Source organism: Pleurodeles waltl, chromosome 5, assembly GCF_031143425.1.
Source record: "Pleurodeles waltl isolate 20211129_DDA chromosome 5, aPleWal1.hap1.20221129, whole genome shotgun sequence".
Classification (NCBI taxonomy): Eukaryota; Metazoa; Chordata; class Amphibia; order Caudata; family Salamandridae; genus Pleurodeles; species Pleurodeles waltl.
Window position 1 is genome coordinate 410,108,301 of NC_090444.1, and position 22,887 is coordinate 410,131,187.

At 43.0% G+C, this 22,887-nt stretch overlaps 1 protein-coding gene across 2 annotated transcripts in view; it reads left to right on the forward strand.

The window, feature by feature from the left end:
* NAPB (NSF attachment protein beta) overlaps nucleotides 1-16,541 on the forward strand; it is a 143,031-nt gene extending 126,490 nt beyond the window's left edge. For both annotated transcript variants that reach the window (XM_069234167.1, XM_069234168.1), the window contains one exon: nucleotides 12,147-16,541. In XM_069234167.1, coding sequence (XP_069090268.1) covers nucleotides 12,147-12,251 — 105 coding nt within the window. In that variant the 3' untranslated portion in view covers nucleotides 12,252-16,541. The remainder of the gene's footprint in view (nucleotides 1-12,146) is intronic.
* Nucleotides 16,542-22,887: the final 6,346 nt, after the last annotated feature.

A 22,887-nucleotide genomic window follows, 5' to 3' on the forward strand; every position in this document is an offset into this window, starting at 1 on the left:
AGCTGTCCCCAGTAACAACACCTCCAATGCAGTCACCTACGCATACAGGGATGACACAGGATGATCCGGATGCATGGGACTTATATGATGCTCCGGTATCAGACAACAGCCCAGATTGTTACCCAACAAGGCCATCACCTCCAGAGGACATTACTGCATATACGCAGGTACTATCAAGGGCAACTACGTTCCACAATGTAGCAATGCATTCAGAGCCAATAGAGGATGATTTCCTGTTCAACACCTTGGCATCCACACACACTTCCTACCAGAGTCTGCCAATGCTCCCGGGCATGCTCAAGCACGCAAAATAGGTATTCCAAGAGCCTGTTAAAGGAAGGGCTATCACGCCTAGGGTGGAGAAAAAATACAAGCCTCCCCAACGGACCCTGTGTTTATAACACAGCAACTTACACCAGACTCGGTGGTTGTAGGAGCAGCAAGAAAGAGGGCAAACTCTCAATCGTCAGGAGACGCTCCACCGCCTGACAAAGAGAGTAGGAAGTTTGATGCAGTGGGCAAATGAGTGGCAGCACAGGCAGCCAATCAATAGCGGATCGCAAACTCACAAGCCCTACTGGCTCGCTACGACAGGGCACACTGGGACAAGATGCAACACAATATACAGCACTTGCCCAAAGAACACCAGAAACGTGCTCAACAGGTTGTGGAAGAAGGACAAGCAATATCCAACAACCAAATAAGGTCCGCATTAGACTCGGCAGACACAGCAGCACGAACAGTCAACACTGCGGTAACCATTCTCAGGCATGCATGGTTACGAAGCTCGGGATTCAAGCCAGAAATCCAACAAGCTGTGTTAAACATGCCTTTTAACCAGGAACAATTGTTTGGGCCGGAAGTGGACACAGCAATTGATAAATTAAAGGAAGACACAGACACGGCCAAAGCCATGGGCGCGCTCTACTCCCCACAGAGCAGAGGCACATTTAGAAAGCCACAATTTAGAGGGGGGGTTTCGAATGCAAACACCAGAGCCTTCCACCTCGCAAACCAGACCTACCTATCAGGGACAATACCAGAGAGGAGGGTTTTGTGGCTCATATAAAGGTGGACAATTCCCAACAGGAAGGGGAAAATTCCAAACACCTAAGACAAGTTAAACCAAGCAGTGACTTCAATGTCACAAAACCCAAACACTTAACACCAGTGGGGGGATGCTTACCGCATACTACCAAAACTGGACACAAATAACTACGGACGCATGGGTCCTAGCCATTATCCAACATGGTTATTGCATAGAATTCATAAATGTCCCACCAGATGTGCCCCCAAGGGCACACAATATGTCCAAACAACACTTGGACCTATTACAACTAGAGGTCCAAGCATTATTACAAAAACAAGCAATAGAGTTAGTACCCAACCATCAGAAAGGAACAGGTGTCTACTCACTATATTTCCTAATTCCAAAAAAGGACAAAACGTTAAGACCTATATTAGACCTCAGAACACTGAATCTCTTCATCAAGTCGGATCACTTCCACATGGTAACACTTCAAGACGTGGTTCCCTTACTAAAAAAAGAGGACTACATGTCAACGTTAGATCTCAAGGATGCCTACTTTCACATACCCATACATCCTTCTCACAGAAAATACTTAAGGTTTGTAATACACGGCGTGCACTATCAATTCAAAGTGTTACCGTTCGGGATAACAACAGCACCAAGGGTATTCACAAAATGCCTTGCAGTAGTAGCTGCTCGCATAAGGAGACAGCACATGCATGTATTCCCATACTTAGACGACTGGCTAATAAAAACCAGTACTCAACAACAGTGTCTTCTTCACACGCAATACGTTTTAGAAACTCTACACAAACTAGGATTTTCTATAAATTACCAGAAATCACATCTGCAGCCATCCCAAATACAACAATACTTGGGAGCAACACTCAACACACAAAAAGCGATTGCCACTCCAAGTCCACAAAGGGTCCAAGCGTTACAAAATATAACATCAAACATACAGCCAAACCAACACTACCAAGTAGGGTTTGTAATGAAACTTCTAGGCATGATGTCTTCATGCATAGCCATTGTCCCAAACGCGAGATTACACATGCGGCCCTTACAACAGTGCCTAGCAAAACAATGGACACAAGCACAGGGTCAACTCCAAGATCTAGTGTTGGTAGACCGCCAGACACACTTCTCGCTTCAATGGTGGAACCCTATAAATTTAAACCAAGGGCGGCCATTCCACGATCCAGTGCCTCAAGACGTGATCACAACAGATGCTTCCATGATGGGGTGGGGAGCACACCTCAACTAGCACAGCATACAGGGACAATGGGACAATCAACAAAAACAACTCCACATAAACCATTTAGAACTGTTGGCAGTGTTTCTAGCATTAAAAGCATTTCAACCACTAATAGCCCACAAACACATTCTTGTCAAAACCGACAACATGACAACAATGTATTATCTCAACAAACAAGGAGGGACACACTCGTCACAACTGTGTCTCTTAGCACAAAAAATTTGGCATTGGGCAGTTCACAATCACATTCGCCTAATAGCACAATACATCCCAGGCATTCAGAACCAGTTGGCCGACAATCTCAGTCGAGATCACCAGCAAACACACGAATGGGAAATTCATCCCCAGATCCTACAAGATTACTTCCTACGCTGGGGAACACCAAAAATAGACCTATTCACAACAAAAGAAAACACAAAATGCCAAAACTTCGCGTCCAGGTACCCACACCCTCAATCCAAGGGGAATGCGTTCTGGATCAGTTGGTCAGGGATATTTGCTTACGCTTTTCCCCCTCTCCCACTAATTCCTTATCTAGTAAACAAACTAAGTCAAAACAAACTCAAACTAATACTCATAGCACCAACCTGGGCTCGCCAACCGTGGTACACAACACTGCTGGACCTATCTGTAGTACCTCACATCAAATTACCAAACAGGCCAGATCTATTAACTCAACACAAACAACAGATCAGACACCCGAATCCAGCATTGCTCAATCTAGCAATCTGGCTCCTGAAGTCTTAGAATTTGGACACTTAGACCTTACACAAGAATGTATGGAGGTCATTAAACAAGCTAGAAAACCTACTACAAGACATTGTTAAGCAAACAAATGGAAAAGATTTGTTTATTACTGCCACACTAATCAAATTCAACCACTACATGCTTCCGCAAAGGACATTTTAAGCTACTTATTACACTAACAAAAGTCTAAGCTAGCATTCTCTTCAATTAAAATACATCTCACAGCAATATCTGCCTACCTGCAGATTACACATTCAACATCGCTTTTTAGAATCCCAGTCATCAAAGCATTTATGGAGGGATTAAAAAGAATCATACCCCCAAGAACACCACCAGTACCTTCGTGGAACCTTAATATTGTATTAACACGACTCATGGGACCACCATTTGAACCCATGCACTCTTGTGAAATGCAAACTTAACTTGGAAAGTAGCCTTTCTAATAGCTATCACATCATTTAGAAGAGTAAGTGAGATACAAGCATTTACTATTCAAGAACCCTTTATACAGATACATAATCATAAAGTGGTTCTCCGTACAAATCCCAAATTCCTACCAAAGGTCATATCACCATTCCACCTAAACCAAACAGTGGAACTCCCAGTCTTCTGTCCACAACCAGACTCAGTAGCCGAAAGAGCCTTACATACATTAGACATAAAATGAGCACTAATGTATTACATTGACAGAACAAAACAATTTCGTAAAACAAAACAATTGTTCGTAGCCTTCCAAAAACCCCATGCAGGTAATCCTATATCCAAACAAGGCATTCCCAGATGGATAGTTAAATGTATTCAAACTTGCTATATTAAAGCAAAAAGAGATCTACCTATTACACCAAGAGCGCATTCCACTAGGAAAAAAGACGCCACAATGGCTTTTCTGGGGAATATACTTATGACAGAAATTTGTAAGGCAGCCACCTGGTCTACGCCTCATACATTGACGAAGCATTACTGTGATGTGTTAACAACACAACAAGCCACAGTAGGACAGGCTGTATTAAGAAAATTATTTCAGACAACTTCAACTCCTACAGGCTAAGCCACCGCTTTTTGGGGAGATTACTGCTTATTAGTCTATGCACAGCATGTTTATCTGCAGCTACACATGCCACTGAATGGAAAATGTCACTTACCCAGTGTACATCTGTTTGTGGCATGAGACGCTGCAAATTCACATGCGCCCTCCCACCTCCCCAGGAGTCTGTAGCCGTTGTGAGTTGGATAAAAATTGTAAATTTGTAAATAAATATTATTTTAATACACATTATGTACATACATACCTACTCCGTTGCATGGGCACATTTAGTATATTCACAACTCCTACCTCACCCTCTGCGGGGAAAACAATCTAAGGTGGAGTCAACGCCCATGTGCAATGGAGCCGAAAGGGAGGAGTCCCTCGGTCTTGTGACTCGAAAAGACTTCTTCGAAGAAAAACAACTTGTAACACTCCGAGCCCAACACTAGATGGCAGGATAATGCATTTAATGATTTATTACGTTTTCTTTGATTATTACTACGCTGTGATTATTTTAAGAGTTGCACATGTATTGCTGCATTCACATTAAGTGCTCACGTTATTCTCTTTGTGTATATGAAACCTCGGAAGTGCCTTAATAAATGTATTACTCCGACTAAGAGTGCTGCATTCATTGTATTCTTTAGCTTTGTTCATTCTCAGTCTGAAGCAAAGCAAAACAGATGAGTAGGGATAATTCATCCTTTGTAGTCCAGTGAGCCCTGAGCTCACCCCGTAGTACATTTAGCTCTCTCTTGTTGCATTTGGAGGGAGCGGACTGGTTGAGGCGCTCAAGAGTTTTGTTCTCAGTATGTAAACCCCTCTCAACCAGTCAGTATTCCCTCGTACTGGCAATGGCTATAGAGGATAGGACTCCTTGATGCTGGCTTTGAGGCCATCCCAGAGTGTATGTCCTAAGATCCCTGGCAGGTCGTTTAAGTCAAAGTAATATGTGATCTGGGTCTCAGCAACATCAGTGGGATCTTTAAGCTGATGAGAGGGGAAGCACCAGCGGGTGACCTCGTTTTGGGCTTCCATCCCTGGCCTTTACTAGTTCTAAATGGGCGTGATCTGAGTTGGATATGTCTGAGATGGTGATGGTGTCTAAGTCTTGTAGCAGCGAGTGAGTGACAAAGGTAATCCATACAGGAGTATGATGTATGGACGTGTGAGTAAAAGGATTAGTCTAGCGTGTCAGGGTGCCTCTAACGCCATGCATCCAATAATCCCAAGTCAGCGAATTCTCGTTTAAGGGCAGTGGACATCACCCCGGTGCCCTGAAAGCAGGCAACACTACAGTCAATGTAAGGGTCCCAAACCAGATTAAAGTCACCCCCCACCATGAGATCCTCCTCCAAGTTTGTCACCTAATCCTTTAAAAGGCCTCTAAGGTAAGTGTGCTGCACTTGGTCTGGGGTGTAGATGTACCAGTAGGGTGAGGGGGCGGGCTCTCCATTGAAGCATGAGTTTCAAGTAACAGCCATTTACGTCCTTTACCAGTTTCAGCACCTTGGTGCAAAATCCGGCTTCGTACATGATGGTTTTGGTTGAGGCATATGTCTTGTAACCAGTTGGATATTTTGGGTGGGACATTCAGTGGGTGTCCCCACACAAGAGGTGATTTTCCTGAAGGAAGATGACATTGGGGTCCTGCAGGAGGAAGTAATGCCAGACCTGCCATCATTTATTAGGTGAATTCAGGCCTTGTGCATTGAGGGATATTAGTTTAGTGTAATGGTTAGTGGCAATTATGTGAAAAAATTATTGAGCCGGGGTGTCACTGGGGGAGGCGTGTTGAAGCACTCATGAAGGCAGAGCCCATAGGGCATTTTAAGGGTGCTACCATAGCCTAGCTGTGGTGTAATGACCAGTGTGGGTACAGGGGTATGATAGGGTGAGATGATTGGGCAAAGGAATAGGCCTGAGCAGCAGTTGCTGAAGTATATTGGAGTAGTAGTATGCCCCAGGATAACAGTCGACCTAGAGAAAATGAGAGACAGGTTGGAATCACAAACAAAAGCCCAACAGGGCCTAACTACTCCATTCAAGTCCTGAGATGGCCAGTGCAAAAGTATGCTGATCATACCGGAGGAGTCACTCTCCTAAGGTTTTAGGCCAGCGAAAGTTGAAGTTAAGGTTGGTTTGAAGGCGGCAGTTAGCCAAGTAGGTTCACAGGACTCCTTGTGTCTGGGGAGCTGCTAGTTTGAGGGCTGAGTGAATAGAGCATAAAGAAGTCTGCAGGAGCTAACCTGGTGCCATAGCATCAGAATGGGAGGCAAGGACTTGCCAATTCCCCGTAAAGGTGGCAAATGCAGCAGGCTCAGCGCATGTCCCAGGTGGCCTGGGTCACAATGTTCAAAGAGCTTCACTATTCCTTGTCTTGGGACAAGCTGGAATAAGAGGAAGGGCCCGACTTACAAGGATCCAGTAGCTAAAGGAGCTGGGGAGGGGCCCCTATCCATGTTGAAGAGGTTTTAGATGACTCTTTTGGTTTCACGGGAAGCAACTTCTTTGCATTGTTTATTGGAGCATTGGGATTTCACTGTGGTCCATATAGGGTGCAGGGTTTCACCAGAGGATGAGTGTGGCGGCGTTTGGTTTTCATCCATTGGGCCTGTTGTTAATTTGAAGATCTGTTTAGCTTCCATCAGGGAACAGAGGGTCTGGCGTTTGCCCTCCCATGTGAAGATGGTGGCAAAGGAAGTGGCCCCACCGATACCGAATATTAAGTTCCCACAGCGTGTCTGTGACAGGTAGGAAGCCCCTGCGGGGGTGCAGAGTGGTGGACGAGAGATCTTGGAAAAGCTGAATAGTGTGGGTTGGAAGACCAAATCGTCTTTTCTCTGCAATGCCTTAAAAATAGTTTCTTTTTGAGTAAAGAAGTGGATCCGCATCAGGTTATCCAGTACTAGGTCACAGCATCCTGGTATAGATGTCACTTGATGCACTCTGTCCAGAGCAGGAGCGTAGGCATCCTCATCTCTGCGGATTGTGTGTAAGAGCTCAGCAATGAAGGCCATCATGCCGTTGCCCTCCGACTCCCCCAATGCGAATATTGTTTCTCCAGCTTCTGTTTTCTAGGTCTTCTGCTTCATTTGCAGTTTGAATTGCTGTTCTTCCAAAGCCAAGACTTTGCGCCTTAGTGCTTCTTGGTCTTCTGCTCGGGCATCAAAAGTATGTTCCAGATCATCTTCTCAACCTCCCCCAGTTCATTGACATCGCACCTGATGTCGTCGATGCAGGATTTGAAGTCTTTTTTAAGAGAGCTAATTTCGGATCTGAATTCCTGCAGGAAATAGTCCATAAAGGCCTGGGATATGGGCACTGGGGTTGTGTCTCCGGCCGTGTTAGCAAGTGGGTTGTCCGAGGATTCCATGGCTGCTATGGGTGATTTGTGCCATAGCAAGGTAACTAGGTTATTCTTAAGAGGCCCACTAGGTAGACTTGCCACGTGGCATGACAAGTAGCAAGAGGGGTTCTGCAGCTCAGATGACTTGTGCAGCGTGGCAGTTAGTAGCGGTCTCCGAGAAAGCAGAAGGACAGAGCAGTATAATATTTGGTACCCCAGGAGGTCGTGAATGAATAAGGAGCAACATTTTAATGAAAGAGAAAGGTCCCTCCCCAACAGAGCAAATGCAGGCCAAATACAGGAATGCAGTTTCACAGGACAATCCCAGAGTTGGACTAGGAGAGCCGCGCAGCAGATCGAAAATCTCCATGGATGCAGGCTAAAGTCATCAAGCTCAAAAGGGTTCAGTGGCGACAGATAGAGGGAGTGTGGCATCCAAGTTGCATCTGGGGAAGGCAGCAGCGCCCAATGCTTGGTTTCTGGGGCAGTTCAGTTCTGTGTGGGCATCACATTAGTCTAAGAAGGCACCCAGTAAGGGATTCCTCTGCGTTCGATGGAAAGCAGGCCTAGGAGAGTACACACAGGTTGTAACGGCAGGGGAACGGCAAGGCGTAGGTCCGGCCCTAGAGGTCTCAACATTTCCCTGGGGGACTTGGCGTGCATGTGATTTCACAGCCCCCAGGTGGCCCACAGGGATTCCCCTTGCCGGTGATGCAGTGCATGAGAATGTGGTGGGAGTCTCAGAGAACACAAATTGAGCACCACTAATAGGTAGGAGCCAAACAGAGGAGTCAAAGGGGCTGTCATGTTCCTCACACCGTGCCCCCACCCCAAAGCTAACTCAAAGCATGAAGTTCCGTAAGAGTCAAAGTCAGGGTTGGGGGAGCCCCTAGCTCTGTCATGGTCTCTCCCAGCGCTGGGACGGGGGACAGCTGCAAAAGGTCCACACTGTGCACCCCTGGTGTGGTGTAAAAAGGCGATTGTCCTATAGCCCTCACAGGGCCTGGCACAGTAGGAGGGGTGCTGGGTCCTACCAGGGGGCCTTGCCACCAATTAAAAACTGCTTGTAGAGAGGTGGGGAGGGAACCACAGCAAGGATGACTACAGGCAACCCGGCCCAGAGGCCCAGGGATGTCAAGAGACCACCCACCACATTATGAATGATGCTTCCCGATGTGAAGGCCCTAACAGGAACAAGCTAGTGGTCTTTTTCCGAGCAGCTGAGGGGGACAAATTGTTGTGCCTGGGGCATAAGTCTGTTACAGGGACAGTCGACACAGGGTCCTGGCAAGGCCTGCTAAAGTGCACTGGTGTCTGATGTTCTTGCCACAGAATGACAGACAGTCGGTTGCAGGGTGCGCCCTGAAGTCAATGTCCCTCTGTTAGAAACCCTGGCACCAGGAGAGGGCAGGGAGCTCTGATTGAGGCCACTGCTGCCTTGCATGTGCTGGGACCCAGATAATCTGCTCCACGCGGTTCCAGTGACCTGGGCTTGCTGGTGTAGGTTGCAGGCAAGATTGCGGGTCAAGGCAGGAGTTTGTTAGGAGCCCGGGCCGCCGTTGGCAGAATCGCTTGCTCAGGGCACACAGAGCACCCCCTTAATACAGGGGGTGAACAGCAGGCGTCTCCACCCCAATTCCACCGTACGGGTGAGGTCCCAGTGCCTTACATGGCGCTGGAAGGCCAGCTAGGGTCGGAGCTGAGACAAAACGCATCTCACTCCGTCCTCCACTTGGCTATCCCCCCAGCATCGTCTTTTTCAGCCTTGGTGGTTCTAAGGCTTCTTTAGCTCTTGGTGCTCTGCCTCCTATTGATGCTTCACCCCATTGGCATATGTGGGCCTTTGAAGATAACCTGCAGTTGCAGTTGGCCTAGCTCTGTGAATTCATTTTGGGCAGAATCCACATCTTTGGTGGTGTAGGATGGATGTCTGTGTGACTTGCGGCAAGCCATTTTTCTTGGCCCTCCAGAGCTTACATTAGTGATGAATGCTTATGTCTGGCAGTAAACAGAAAGAGATGAAGATCAGTGATATCTGGTGTTAGATGGATGTAGCACCCCCACATAAACATTCTGGAGCTGCAAGACATTTGGTTAGCCCTCTAGGACTTTCTGCCTTCCATCAAAGGCAAGTTGATTCAGGTGCTGAGAGAAAATGCAGCAATCATGTGGTACTGCAAGAACCAGGAAAGAGTGGGGTCTAGTGCCCTCTGTCTGAAGGCTCTTAGACTTTGGCAATGGTTAGCCCTTCACAGGAATGTTCCTGACAGTGAATCACGCAGAGGTGACACAGAGTACCTTTGACCACTGGGGCATATCCTTGGTAAACCTATCTGCTATCAGTGAAAATATTCATTGTCCAGCCTTTTGCACTCTGGTGGTCATTCCTCAAAAGTTACTAGGAGATGCATTCTGCAAAAACGATGGACTGGGATGCGGCCCAATAATTACCTTTGGCTAAAATTAATTTAAGCCTTCCATCCATTTTGTTTTTGTATAATTTACTGCAGTGCCCTAAGTGTGATGTGTCTGACCAGCCATAGGTCCCATGCTCAGTCAGCCACTGGAACAAAGCTGCAACCAACTGAAAAGCCCCAACTAGAGCAAAACCGGTCTTAGGTTACTTGTCATCCAGTTCAGAGAGGACCTGAGTTGGCAGTTCAAGTTACACTGCTCCTATTACAGGGCTAAGGCTTATATACATATGGCTTGGTCTAATCTGAGGTGTTACGGTGGGCAAAAGACTGGGATGCAACTCGAGTAATTGCTAGTGGTTGAGATTCATTCAGGCATTCTACCCATCACATTTTTGTTACATCAGTGAGACTCTGGCATCCTCTATATGTTTATGCCTCTGCCCTGGGTTTTGGAGAAAGTCAGGCAAGACAATGCACATCTGATGGATCTGGATCGGGCCAGTAGGGGCTAGTAATCTAAAAGGTAGACCTTCTGCATCTTCCCTCCACTTCATCATCTTCTTCTGGAGATCTTGCTATGCAGCAATAAGGCGGGGTTTTGTGTCTGTTCCTCCACAAGCTAAACCTTTATACAGAGAGATTAAGTTGAATCAACTAACGTGCTTTGAACTTTCATTGCAAGCAGTTGATGTCATTTTGGCTGATAGCCACCCTTCCTCCAAATTAATTTATTTGGTAGGTAGATTAGTAATGTTTTTAAAAATCAGATTCCTAACCATTAAGTAGCCTGTGGAGATGTTCTCTGATGCTTTTTTCTTTTCTGCATGCTATACTCAAGTCTAGAGGGGACACATGCTTGTCCGTTAAGCCAAGAAAAGGCCTCCAATCAACTTCAAATGTACTGAACTCTTCACCAACTTTGCCAGAATTCCAATGAAACTGAAGACCCTGCTTTTCTAAACACGCTATGGACTGTCAGTTATATAGAACTTAGAGACCTTTCTTTGGTGTTGTGTGTTGCGTAAATACAGTAATTTGTAGTTGATTATATTTGCATTAATAATTTTATAAATTAAAGATCGTTTGGCCAATTTGACTTGTCATGTCATTGATAATAGAGTCGTTTCTCATGCAGTTCTCTCTCACAAGATGTGCTGAATGTAAGAAGTAGCTTAAATTTGCCCCTTATGCATGGTCACTGAAGACAGATTGCATCCAATGCAGGGTACTCAGAAGTGTACAGGACAGGGCCAATCTCTTTCTGTCATTGAACTTTGAAAAGTATGCTTTCTTTTCAAATCTAGAGGTTTCAAGTGATGTGGCTTAGAATCGTTTTCTAATCTGTGTTCAGCTTCACTCTTTCATTCACAATGTCACCTTCATGTATTCAGTCATTCAGAAGCTAAGGAGTGAAATATATGGGTTTAACTTTGGAAGCCCAAAGTTTCACCTTGAAACTTGTGTCTATGGATTCCCTTTGAAAAATGGTTGCTTTTCAAGCAACATTTTTGAACAAAAATGGTATAGCAAATAACATTGACTTCAGTAGGTCTATAGACAAAGTTCATGGTTTATAAAATCTTTGGCACATTTCATGGCAGAAAATTATATTAAAGTTCTTTAGCATCAAGAAATTAAAATGTGTAATTGCCTTTTCAAATGTGCTAGGCTATACTGCCCAGATGTCAGATTAACATAAAACCTGTTCAAAGACTACACTTGATAGAAAACAGAAAAGCATGATTATGTTCTGGCTCTCAAGATAGGGTATATGTAGAGTTGTCTCAAACACAGTTATTGGCTTACAGCAGTATACCAAATGGAATTAATTATTGTATGCATTATGCAGACAACTTGATCAGGTAAACATGAAAATCATAGACACCTATTAAACAACTACAAAGGAAGCTTTAGTACCCTAACATTTGCACTTTTAAAAGCTCACATTTAAAATGTGTGGTTTTCTAAAGGATTTGAGACACTATTTCTCAATAAATCCTGGATCTGATCATCCCTCATATTGCTATGTAAGAAATATAAGTACTGGCAACCTTTCCCTCTCCATCATTGTGTAGTCCTCACATATTCGCTAGCCTGCTGCCGGTTGCAGTCAGTGAAGTGCAGTTAAATCTTTCTGTCTTGAGAGCAAAAGGCTGTTTACTGAACATCACCAGAAATGGTGTTTCGGGGCTTTTACTAAATTACTTGGTATGCTTAAAATATAAATTGTTTATTGTAATTAAGCACACAGACTAATGTTTTACAATACTAAGTTGTATGTTTTACTTTCTCTGATAAATTGTACTATATTTTAACAGGTGAAGGAATTTGATTCAATATCACGTTTGGATCAGTGGCTTACAACGATGCTGCTACGCATCAAAAAATCAATTCAAGGTGACACAGATGGGGACCTCAAGTGAATTGCTGAAACTAACTGTGGCATGTAGTCAAAGTCCTAATTTTTGTTTTGTTTACTGGCCTCTGACCACTCTGAGACACTTTACACTAGTTGCTTCACCATGTTATTTCAGAAGCAAGTACTTTGTGTATTGTTCAGTATCAATCTATGTGCCTGTGTTACCAATACATCTGGGTTAGAAACTATCCTGTCATGTTGGGTCTCCACTTTGTGTGTTTGTATATGATAGTGTACTTGATGAGACCAGGCATCACACACCACAGGTGAGCTGGATCTTCCTTGTGTCTTGGACTAAGGTATTTTGTCATGTAAAAAGCTGATATCATTGCCTACAGTGTGAACGTAAAAAAAAAGAAAACAGACTTAACATTCCACCAGGCAACTAAACAGATTTACTGACTAGCTTTCTTTGTTTTCATAAGTTATATTTTTAAACCGTTATTTGGCTATTTCATAGATCAAAACATTAGACTAGAGGTTAGTGATCAAGTGGTGTCAACTAGAATAGTATTTATATTTACTCATCCTAATACTAGTATTTACCTATTCAAGTACTAGGCAGACAACAATAGCAGTTCATAAATGCAGATCTTTTTATTTGGCCCAGGGATTGACTGCCAAGAGCTGGTAGTCTACTCAATGTAATGTTACTATTTGGACTAAAACATTCCCCAATATTTTTTTTAACAATCTTGTGTTCACTTTCATCCACTTATTTTTGTTTGTTTACATGGTTCTGAAAATCCCCTCAATTGGGGCGGACCTACTAAAGTCAGTAATACAAAGAATGAGTGACTTCCAAACATAATATCATCATCAGTAGTAGTGATTGAAATGTGTTTAGTTTGCCATTCTTATGTCACTTAAACATTTCCCTTAAAACATTTGTTGCTTTTGGCTCCTTACATGTTAGTCCTGTACATCATATAGTTGGTGTGTATTAATGACAAAACTGATCCACATTTTTTAACATAATGTTGAAATATTGTTTGTGCAATAAAGTATTTTGTGTGCTTGTGACTTGAAGAATGAACAGTTATTAATCCTGTTTTGTTGCCACATTTTGTCACTTTTTACTTGTAGGCTGTTTAACTTGTATTTCCTAGAATACATATTTAAGAACATGCATTTTATTTATTAAAGCCTATAATTGAAAGTGAACCATATCATCAGTGCAAGTATGCAATAGTTAACATACCTTCATTGCTTTTACTTTTTTGAATATTCATGTTATAATATTTAATTTCCCTGTGATCAAACTGAATCACATTTGTGTACCTTTCCCTAAAGGTTAAAGTATTTTTATTTTAAATGTGTTCCCAATGTTTTCCATTTCCTGGGATTTAAAAAAAATTTAACTGCATTTGAAATGCGAGAGTTTGCAATCATACAGAAGAGATCTTATAATTGCCAATATCAATGTTCCTGCTAACTTGTTTTGCTTTGCTTTTTTTTTTCTTTTTTAAAAACAAAAAGCCCTAGGTTGCAAAATGGAACTTAAAGTCTTTAAGTTAATGGGCCAGAACAAATGGATTGAAAAAATATGCATGTTAGTTAGCAAAAGGGCTTGCAACTGTGGGTTGCAAAACTGTATGTTGTCAAAGGAAATGTGTACACCAGGAAAAGGTCAATTGTTCAGTCAATACTTTTGTTCAGTATTAAGATAAATAGAAATGGTATACAAAAACTGCAGAATAGAGAATGGAGTAAGCTCAACCCTTTATAAGAAAAGATTTCAAATGAACCCACAACTCAACAAGAACCAGACGTGAAGCTTGAAGAGTTACAGGCCGCACAGGCAACAACCAGTGCAGCCTTGATCAGGAACAGGGGGCTGAAAAAGCCTTGCTCCACAGGTGTGGGTCAGGTATAATCTGACAGTTACAGATCTGGTCAGTTATCCTGATATCTGTAATTCTTCTCTTCAGTGTTAGTGAGCAATTGGATGAATACTGTGAATTTATTAACAAGTAGAAAAACAGCATGGATTCACTGAGAGAAACTCACATCAGACTACTTTTTCAGTCCTGAACAAGTGAAGTAGATGAAAGTATAGTGATAGGTGTGATCTGCTTGCATTTAGGTTAAGCCTTTGATAATTGTCAACACAGACTAAAAGAAGTACAGCAACCATAGCACACAATTAAGGTAAACCAAGTAAAGAGCTGTCTTATTGCTAGTTAGGAAGGATAACTAGTTATTGAAGTAGAGTGTAAGAAAGGAGAGGTAAATATCAGGTGTCATATGAAACAGCCCTTCTTGGCTCGGCGCACCTTAAATATCTGTGACATTGCAAAAGAGCTATAAGATATGTCTACTTCAAGTTGCAATTTTTTTTTATTAAAGGACGGAAAACCAAAAGGGGATGGACGTAACAAAGCCAAGATTTTGAAATACTGGAAGAGTTGTTGAAAACGTTATTTATATAAGAGAAATCTTGTGAAACTTTAAGGGATCAAAGATAAGGTCACAAAAGCCAGAAAAAGAATTACATTTTGGAAATCTTTTTAAATCGGGAATGAATGTGACAGCCCCTTACGCAGAGAATGTACATTCAACTGAAAGACTATCCAGAGACAGGCTACCAAAACTATACATGGTTGAAATCACATTTATTATGAGGCAGGGCTCATAAACTAAGTACGCATATAGTTGTGTAAATTCTGTATGAGGCCATGTTCAAATTTCTTGAACTTATTTCAACAAAAGAGCATTTCTAGAGCTGGAAATGAAGCAACGAACACATGAGACAATCATTCAGCCGCTGTGAAGAAGAAGAAATGAGTGATTTGAAGTAAAGGGGAAAAGCAGACCCTTATAGCAAGTATAAGTATAAAGTGTCTTTGTAGAGAAAATGTACCAGAGAACCACCAAATAAATAGGTGAGGTGTCCTTACCTGCTGCTAAGACCGTCATGCTGCTAAAATTTACTAAAATCATTTTAGCTCCACATGATTGTTTACCAAATTATATAATATCTTAATTTTATCATGTGAGAGGACATTTACATATTTTTTTTTTACAGATGGCATTGAGAGTCACAGATTGTGCACCTCGGTCTATAATGTACTGAGTGTTGTTTGTTAGCCTGAAGTCTGTTTTCATTGACTCATTGACTGATTAAATTGTTAATTTTGTGGTGCTTCTGTCAAACTGGGGACTAAAAAGATTAAGCTCTTTTTTCTTCTTTTGGGTTTTCTATCAATGCCTGGTATGTTTTGCAGCATATTGAAGTGATAAGTATAACTCTGAAAAAAAAATTACAATCTCTCTTATTAACAGGTGTTTGAAATGTAGACTATAATGCATATGTTCTGCAAAACCACTCATCGTATTATATGTTAGATTTCATAATGTCTGAATCTTATCACCAGTCTACGGAATCTTTGCCCTTGTATTTCGTAAAATGAGCCCCAAAGTTTTTCCCCCAAATTTTTCTATTTACTTTCAATCAGTGCAAGTATCATGAACGCAAACAAATAACGTAAATAGTAAGAGCAGTACATTTGACATTAGAAACATTTTGACTTTACGCATAAAACAAGTGAGCTTCTGAAGCGAAGGAAGTGGAAACCTTTCAGAATATAATCGGGAAATTGTTTATATACCTTAGTAGCAGTGATATTGTTTTCATCATTAAAACAGAAGATCATTTTAAACCCAGAACTTAATACATGTAAGTTACTTCGTACTAAAGTAAGACTAAAGACTGCCGCTTTAGAATGCAGTGGTTTATGATATCCAAAACATGAGGATTTTGTATGTTACATGAAAAAAATTATTTTAACTGCTCCGTAGTTTAATCACTGTAAATTATTGTATTTTAGCTGTGTGTGTTACTTACATTTTGTCAAATAATTGTTTTAAAAGTTGGTAGTTTGATTTCACCTGTACTTTCTTGGGTATTATTGTTTCTTTGTCTGATGGCCTGAAAACCTTTTACACACATAAGAAAATATGCTTTCAACATATGGTATGATAATGGCACTCTTGTAATAAACCTCTTTATGCAAATGTCTTTATATTTGTTTATACTTGTGCACATGCAAACTGGCATCATTGTAGTTACGGTTGTGGCTAGCAGATGGCATGCATCAACTAATATATGATTGAAAAGCTGCTGAATCACAGTTTGATATAACCATTTAGAACTGGGATGATCTGTTGGGCTTGTGTGTTCTTGGGTCTATTTTTGTGTTAATAAAATATAATTAATACTTAAGCAATTTTAACAGCCTAGTATACAAGTTTTGTGTGAACCTGTACAGTAATAAATTAATATATCAAATTGCTGCTGTGCATTATTCCTTGCAAAAATATTTGGCCTTGTTTTTATTTTAATAGATTTGAAAATGTGTTAACATTTGTTCCTTAAAAAGTAACAGTTGCTGAAGAAAGGTCAATTGCTAACGCCGCCTTTGCATGGTAGAAAACAATGTTTTATTTATTTTTGTCTTTAATCAGATTATGCATAGGTACTTGAAGTTTCTTTCTGTTTTTCTTATCAGTCTTCCATGTTCAAGAGCAACTACTACTTTTTCTGATTTTATTTTTAGTGCATAACAAGGTTTAGTTGCCAGACTAACGTCCTCAGGCGTTTTTGTCTCTTTGCTCTTTTTAAGTATCAAACAATATTTTGTGACAAGTTAAATCAACCAGAAATAAAATTCCTTGTGAAAATGCAACCTGAAGGTCATTCTCATTTCCTTACTGGTATGGTGTACGTAGGAGACAGAACCCTTACACAGCCTACACAAAAGTGAAAGGGACCAGTTTCCATCTATGTCTTATTGTTTTTTTTAGAATGGCCAGTGGCACAGCAATTCAAATTTATGGATCTAATAAAACACTCAAAAGAAAGAGATATGGAGCCCCTCCAAAACTGAACAGATGTCCACCAGAGGAGTATACTCCTGTATTTCCTACATACACTGTACAAACGTAACAGAGTTGGTTCTGATCAGGGGACACTTAAAGTGTTTACAATAATATTTCCCAGTGTCTTCCTTCATGCTAAAATGCCATAGTTATTATAGCCTTTGATCATTGGACTTGTCAGCTACACTTGTGTAGCACCTGAACTACCCTGAGCTAAATAGAGAATAATTCATTAGCTGATTGTCAGTAACTTCAGACTAATGTGATATCTTTGAGAAAATAGTTTCACAGAAGGATGAAACAACTTATGTGCTATGCTTCCAGATTTGTCTTAATATACTCTGCTACAAATGTCAAGGCTAGACTTGGCGGTGTGAACCTATCCACTCAATTCCTCTATAGTGCACCTAATCTTCTCTTCCTACCTTATAGCAGAGAAGTTTTGTTATGTTAGGCTGCCTAATTTGCTGTGAGTAAGAATATAATTTCTTTCCATGTGCAATCTGGTTTATTTTAGGGGTTTATGAAGTACACATAATTTGCTATTGTGTAATTATGCGAAACATTATGCAAAAGCAGAAAACAAGAGTTAATTCCACAGTAACGAAGCATAAGAAACAAGTACTGTAAACACCAACCACTCATGTTCTGGTGATTCCTGTGCCCTCATGATACATTTTAGCTGTGAATGGTGGGTAATTGTAGAATGTTGTTTAATAGCGTAATTTCTGGAATTTTATGTAATAAGTGTAATGTGAAAGTACTGAGATTATGCCGACTCAAAGGAAATTTCACTCAGGTCTAGTTAATTTACGGGTTGCCTTAGCAATGCTCCCATGGTCCAAACTGCCTTTCTTCTATCTCTGTTGCAGTTTATATTCCTATGTCTGTGAAATTAAATAAAACTAGAAAATCCTGTTGAAGGTTTAAACTATCCAGTGTTAAGGACTGTAAGACGTAAATCCTAAAACGTTGCCTCTTCCTGATGATGCAAGTACTACTTAACTCATCAGAGGTGAGAGGAACAACATAAGATATTCAGTGTGGTTAACAAATACAGCCTTTAGCTTCAAAATATACAACAATACTGGATGACATCGTCTACAACTTTTAACCCGAAAGAGATGCCGTTCTGCAAACCGTATGAAGTGTACAGTTACTGATATTAAGACAATGTTTAATATATTTCATGCTGTGGATTTTCTTTTAAGGATTTTTTTTCATTCTGTGCATCTGTTTTTTCAGCAGACATAAAACATGTTTTCAAAAGCTAACTACACCATCAAATTGTATTATGTTTCATGGTTAAAACTGTAACCCTTTGCACACAGACGGATTTATTTCACACATTCAAAAATTGCTTTGAGCCATTCACAAATTAAAAACAATCTTTGTCTATTTACTTTTAAAACAATCAGCTGAACTGGCAGACAGTAAGCAAAGCTATTAGCTCAAGTTATACTGTTTTAACAACTAGATTTTGACTGATTGGATCTTCTACGTTTACAAAAAACTAATTAAAAGTAACACCATTGAACATTTATTTTGTTGACTAGTGCAGGCAAAGGAGAATTACCTAAAGTAAAAATCATGTTTCATTAAAACATAGAAAGGTCAATAAACTGGAGATTGTCAAACTAGAAAATACAACATGCACATCCTATCACCAGTGTAAGGTTAATAGATTGCAGTATTATTCTACCTTCATGAACTAGAGCAACTTTATAACACCTTTTGTATACAATGTTTTAGCCTGTAGCTTCTTATGAGTGATTAAAATGTGTTAAAAGGGGGCGTGGCCTAGCTGAGCATGGAGTAAGATATGTTCCCTCTTGCCCCCCTCTGTCATTCCACCATCATCCTGGGCACCGTTAATGCGTATGAGCAGTGCAAACAGCAGCAGGAACTTCGGGCCTTCCCTTCATAATTGGGGGGGGGGGGGGGGCGGCGGCGGCGGGAGGGTTGGGGGTTGGGGGTTGGCCACTATTCCCACAGCTGGGATCCTTTCACTGGCATCTAGGCCCCCTTACTGCCACCTGCCCGGTCTGCTCCAGGTGGTTATCTTGTGATGTAGCAACTGTGGCCTGCCTTGTTTGGGATGTTGGCGAGACACAGGCTGACAGGGGCCCCATAGGACTTGGTGAAGGCAGACAGTGCTGGGACATGGGGCTCTTACTATTTCCAGGCCGCAACCTCCAATTTGACACTAGATACAGCATTGTGGCCTTTAAGGCGCACCTGCTGCAGGAAACTGCTGTCCCCCTGTGAGATGGTGAAGGCAGATTCCCTTCTACTAGTGCGGTGGGTGGTACCATGCCAGTGCCCATATTGCAAGATTATATGGATCACTTTTTGCAGGAAATCCAATCTGAAATAGGCTCCCTTAAATCAGACTGTAAATCCTGCCTCCAAGACCTTCGGCGCAACATCTCTGAGATAGGGGACATGTCTGACCGCCCTGGTGGTACTGGCAGCATTGTGGCGGTTTGACTTTGGCCCAAACCGCTAATGTCATAATGCAACGTTTTTACCGTCAGCCCAGACCACCACACTTGTAATGAGGGCCTGAGTCTTTCCTGTAATATCTCCTCCACCTGGGAGGTGGAGGGTGTAGGCCTCACAGCTTTCATGGCTGATACAGCCTGGACGTTGTGACAAGCCTGCCAGACCATCTTCACATTCGAGGGATGCAGAAGTTATTGTTGTCTGCCCTGAAAATATAGCAATGGAATTATCCCCATATGCCTCCCAGAATGGCTGATGGCAAAACAGGCCAACTTTAACTCCCTTTCCAAGAGGGGACTTGGATTTCCGCCTGACTTGTCTTCAGTCATTATTGGGCCTTGACCCTAGCCCATGCTAGTTACAGAGGTCCAGGGAATTTGGCTCACTGTGCTAACTCGACTGTCCATCCACCGTTTTGGGTGGTGTACTCTCTCCAAACATTCATGATGGCTCCCCCACTTCAACTCATTCCACAGGCGGGTGACTCCTCTGACAGGACGGGTACGTCTATACGCCGGTCCTGCCAGGACTTGAATGGAGCTTTTTTCCCCTATTTTGTTGTTTGTTTCTTTTCTTTCACTCCCAAAGTATGCCCACTCTCCTCTTGCTCATGCTGCACTCTACCATACATCAGTGGGCACAACATTTTGCCAAGGCCTTCACCTCAGCAACTAGCCCTCTAAGGGGACGGGGACAGCTTCTGTCTGCGACACCCACAACATATCCTCCTGGGCATCTACATGCACACACTTAGGCTCTGATTTATACTTTTTGGTGCAAAACTGCACGAATGCAGTTTTGCACCAAAAAAAGGAGGCCAGGCATAGGCTTCCTGTTACTTTCTACAGAGCATTTCTTCCCGTCCTCCAGGACCACATACTGACACTGTTTAACTCCCCTATATCTGACTTGACACTCAGTGCCACTATGGTGGCAGCCAGGATCACCCTCATTCCTAAGCTGGCGCTCTGCTCCTTTTATCGTCTTATTATAGCTCTACTGAATACAGACACCACGATTTCATGAAAATCTGAGCAAATCAGCTGGAGCAGTACCTACCTGGTCTCATAGCCCCCAACCAGGTGGCCTTCCTCTGTAATCAGCAAGGGGCAGAATATATCTGCCGGGTTGCGCATCTGGTGGAGAAATCCCACCATCATAACACTCCCTCTTGCCTTCTCTCACTTGACGCAGAGAAGGAATTTGATATGGCCAGCTGGACCTTTCTCTGTGCAGTCCTTCATAAAATTGGTCTAGGCCCTGGTATAATTAATAAGATTATGTCCTCCTATGTCTCCCCCCACTGCCACTTTTCAGGACAACAGCCAGCAAACGCAAATAATTCACCTGGCCAGATGCACCGACAGGGGTGTCTGCTTTCTCCTCTGCTGTTCATACTAGTGGTGTGGCCTCTGGCCATCATCACCATCCAACAGACTGTGTCTATTGTGGGTATCTCTTTTTGTAGACTCTCCCACAAAATACGTGTCATTGCATTCAACCTCCTGCTCACTCTCGCCCAGCCTGCTGTCGCCTTCCCCATGGTGGTGCACATCCTCACAGCCTTTAAGAGTGGGTTTCTTGTTTCAAGGTAAACATAACCAAATCACACAACCTGAATCTTACCATAACCAAACAGGATTTCCCCCCCCCTGATAACATGGACTCAAGCTACTTGATCAGAGTACCGGAAGTCCATACTGGAGGATTGCTGGCAGTGGAGACTGCTGCACATGTCCTGGTTGGGATGGCTCTAAGCTGTTAAAATGACTGTCCTTTAACAAATCCTTTATCTCCTCCAAACGCTGCCCAATCTTTTTACCTCTGACGACATAGTGCACTTTCAGTGAGACATCCATGCTTTCATTTGGAGGGGGTGAGTTGGGGGGGGGGGGGGGGGGGAGGATAAAAGCCAGAGGCCTTCAAACGCTGTATTGATGCTCATGAGGGACAAGGGAGATTAGCCTGCCTTAATCTCCTTGAATACTATTCGGTAGCTCATCTTCTCTACACCTCTGAATGGGTGGCCCATTAGAGCGAGAAACATTAGGTTCGATGGCATCTGTCGCTGTAGATACGCATGTTTTGCAATAGCTCGCCATCTGGTGTTGGGCCGGAGTGTTACAAGTTGTTTTTCTTCGAAGAAGTCTTTCGAGTCACGGGACCGAGTGACTCCTCCTTTTGTCTCCATTGCGCATGGGCGTCGACTCCATCTTCGATTGTTTTTTTTCCCGCCATCGGGTTCGGACGTGTTCCTGTCGCTCCGAGTTTCGGAACGGAAAGATAGCTAATTTCGGAAGATTTTCGTTGGTATTGTTGCGTTCGGGGTCGGCGTAGTTAGATTCAACACCGCATCGAAGATCGAAGAGCTCCGGTGCCCTTCGGGGTAGTTTTATCGATCCCCCGTCGGGGCCTGGTCGGCCCGACTGCGTGCTGAAGAACGACGATGGAACGGACCCCGTTCCGTTTCTGCCCCAAATGCCACAATAAATACCCCTATACAGACCAACACTTGGTCTGTAACCTGTGCCTGTCACCTGAGCACAGTGAAGACACCTGCGAGGCCTGTCGTGCGTTCCGGTCCCGAAAAACACTCCGAGACCGTCGAGCCAGAAGACTTCAGATGGCGTCCGCGCCGACAGCCCACCGAGAGTTCGAGGAACATGAAGAGGAAGGTACCTTCTCGATCCAAGAATCGGACTCCGAAGGATTCGACGATACACAAACCGTGAGTAAGACGTCGAAAACCACACAGAGGAAGATTTACAAGGCCCAGGGGACGCCACTGCCATCAGGCCATGGCTCCACCCATAAATTCGGTGACCGACCGTCGGCACCGAAAAAGGCCCAAACAGTGCCGAGATCGTCCGACTCCGGTCGAGACACCGGCACGCAGCCTTCTCGGGACCGAGAAAGTGCTGGAGACAAGCCTCGACACCGAGATGCCGGTGTGGACACGGCTCGACGCCGAGACAGCGGCACCGAAGAAGATAGACGCCGAGAGGTTTCGGCCCCGAAAAAGAAAAAAGTCACCTCGGAGCCGAAAAAACACGCAGACAGGGTTTCGGTGCCGAAACAAACTGCAAGCGACCCAGCTTCAGGCTCTTATACAGAAGAGCACTCGCTAACCTCCCAAATGCAAAAGCATAGGTTTGAGGAAGAGCTACAATCAACTGATGTAGACCATACGCAAAAGCGTATTTTCATACAGCAGGGGACAGGAAAAATAAGCACCCTTCCCCCCATTAGAAGAA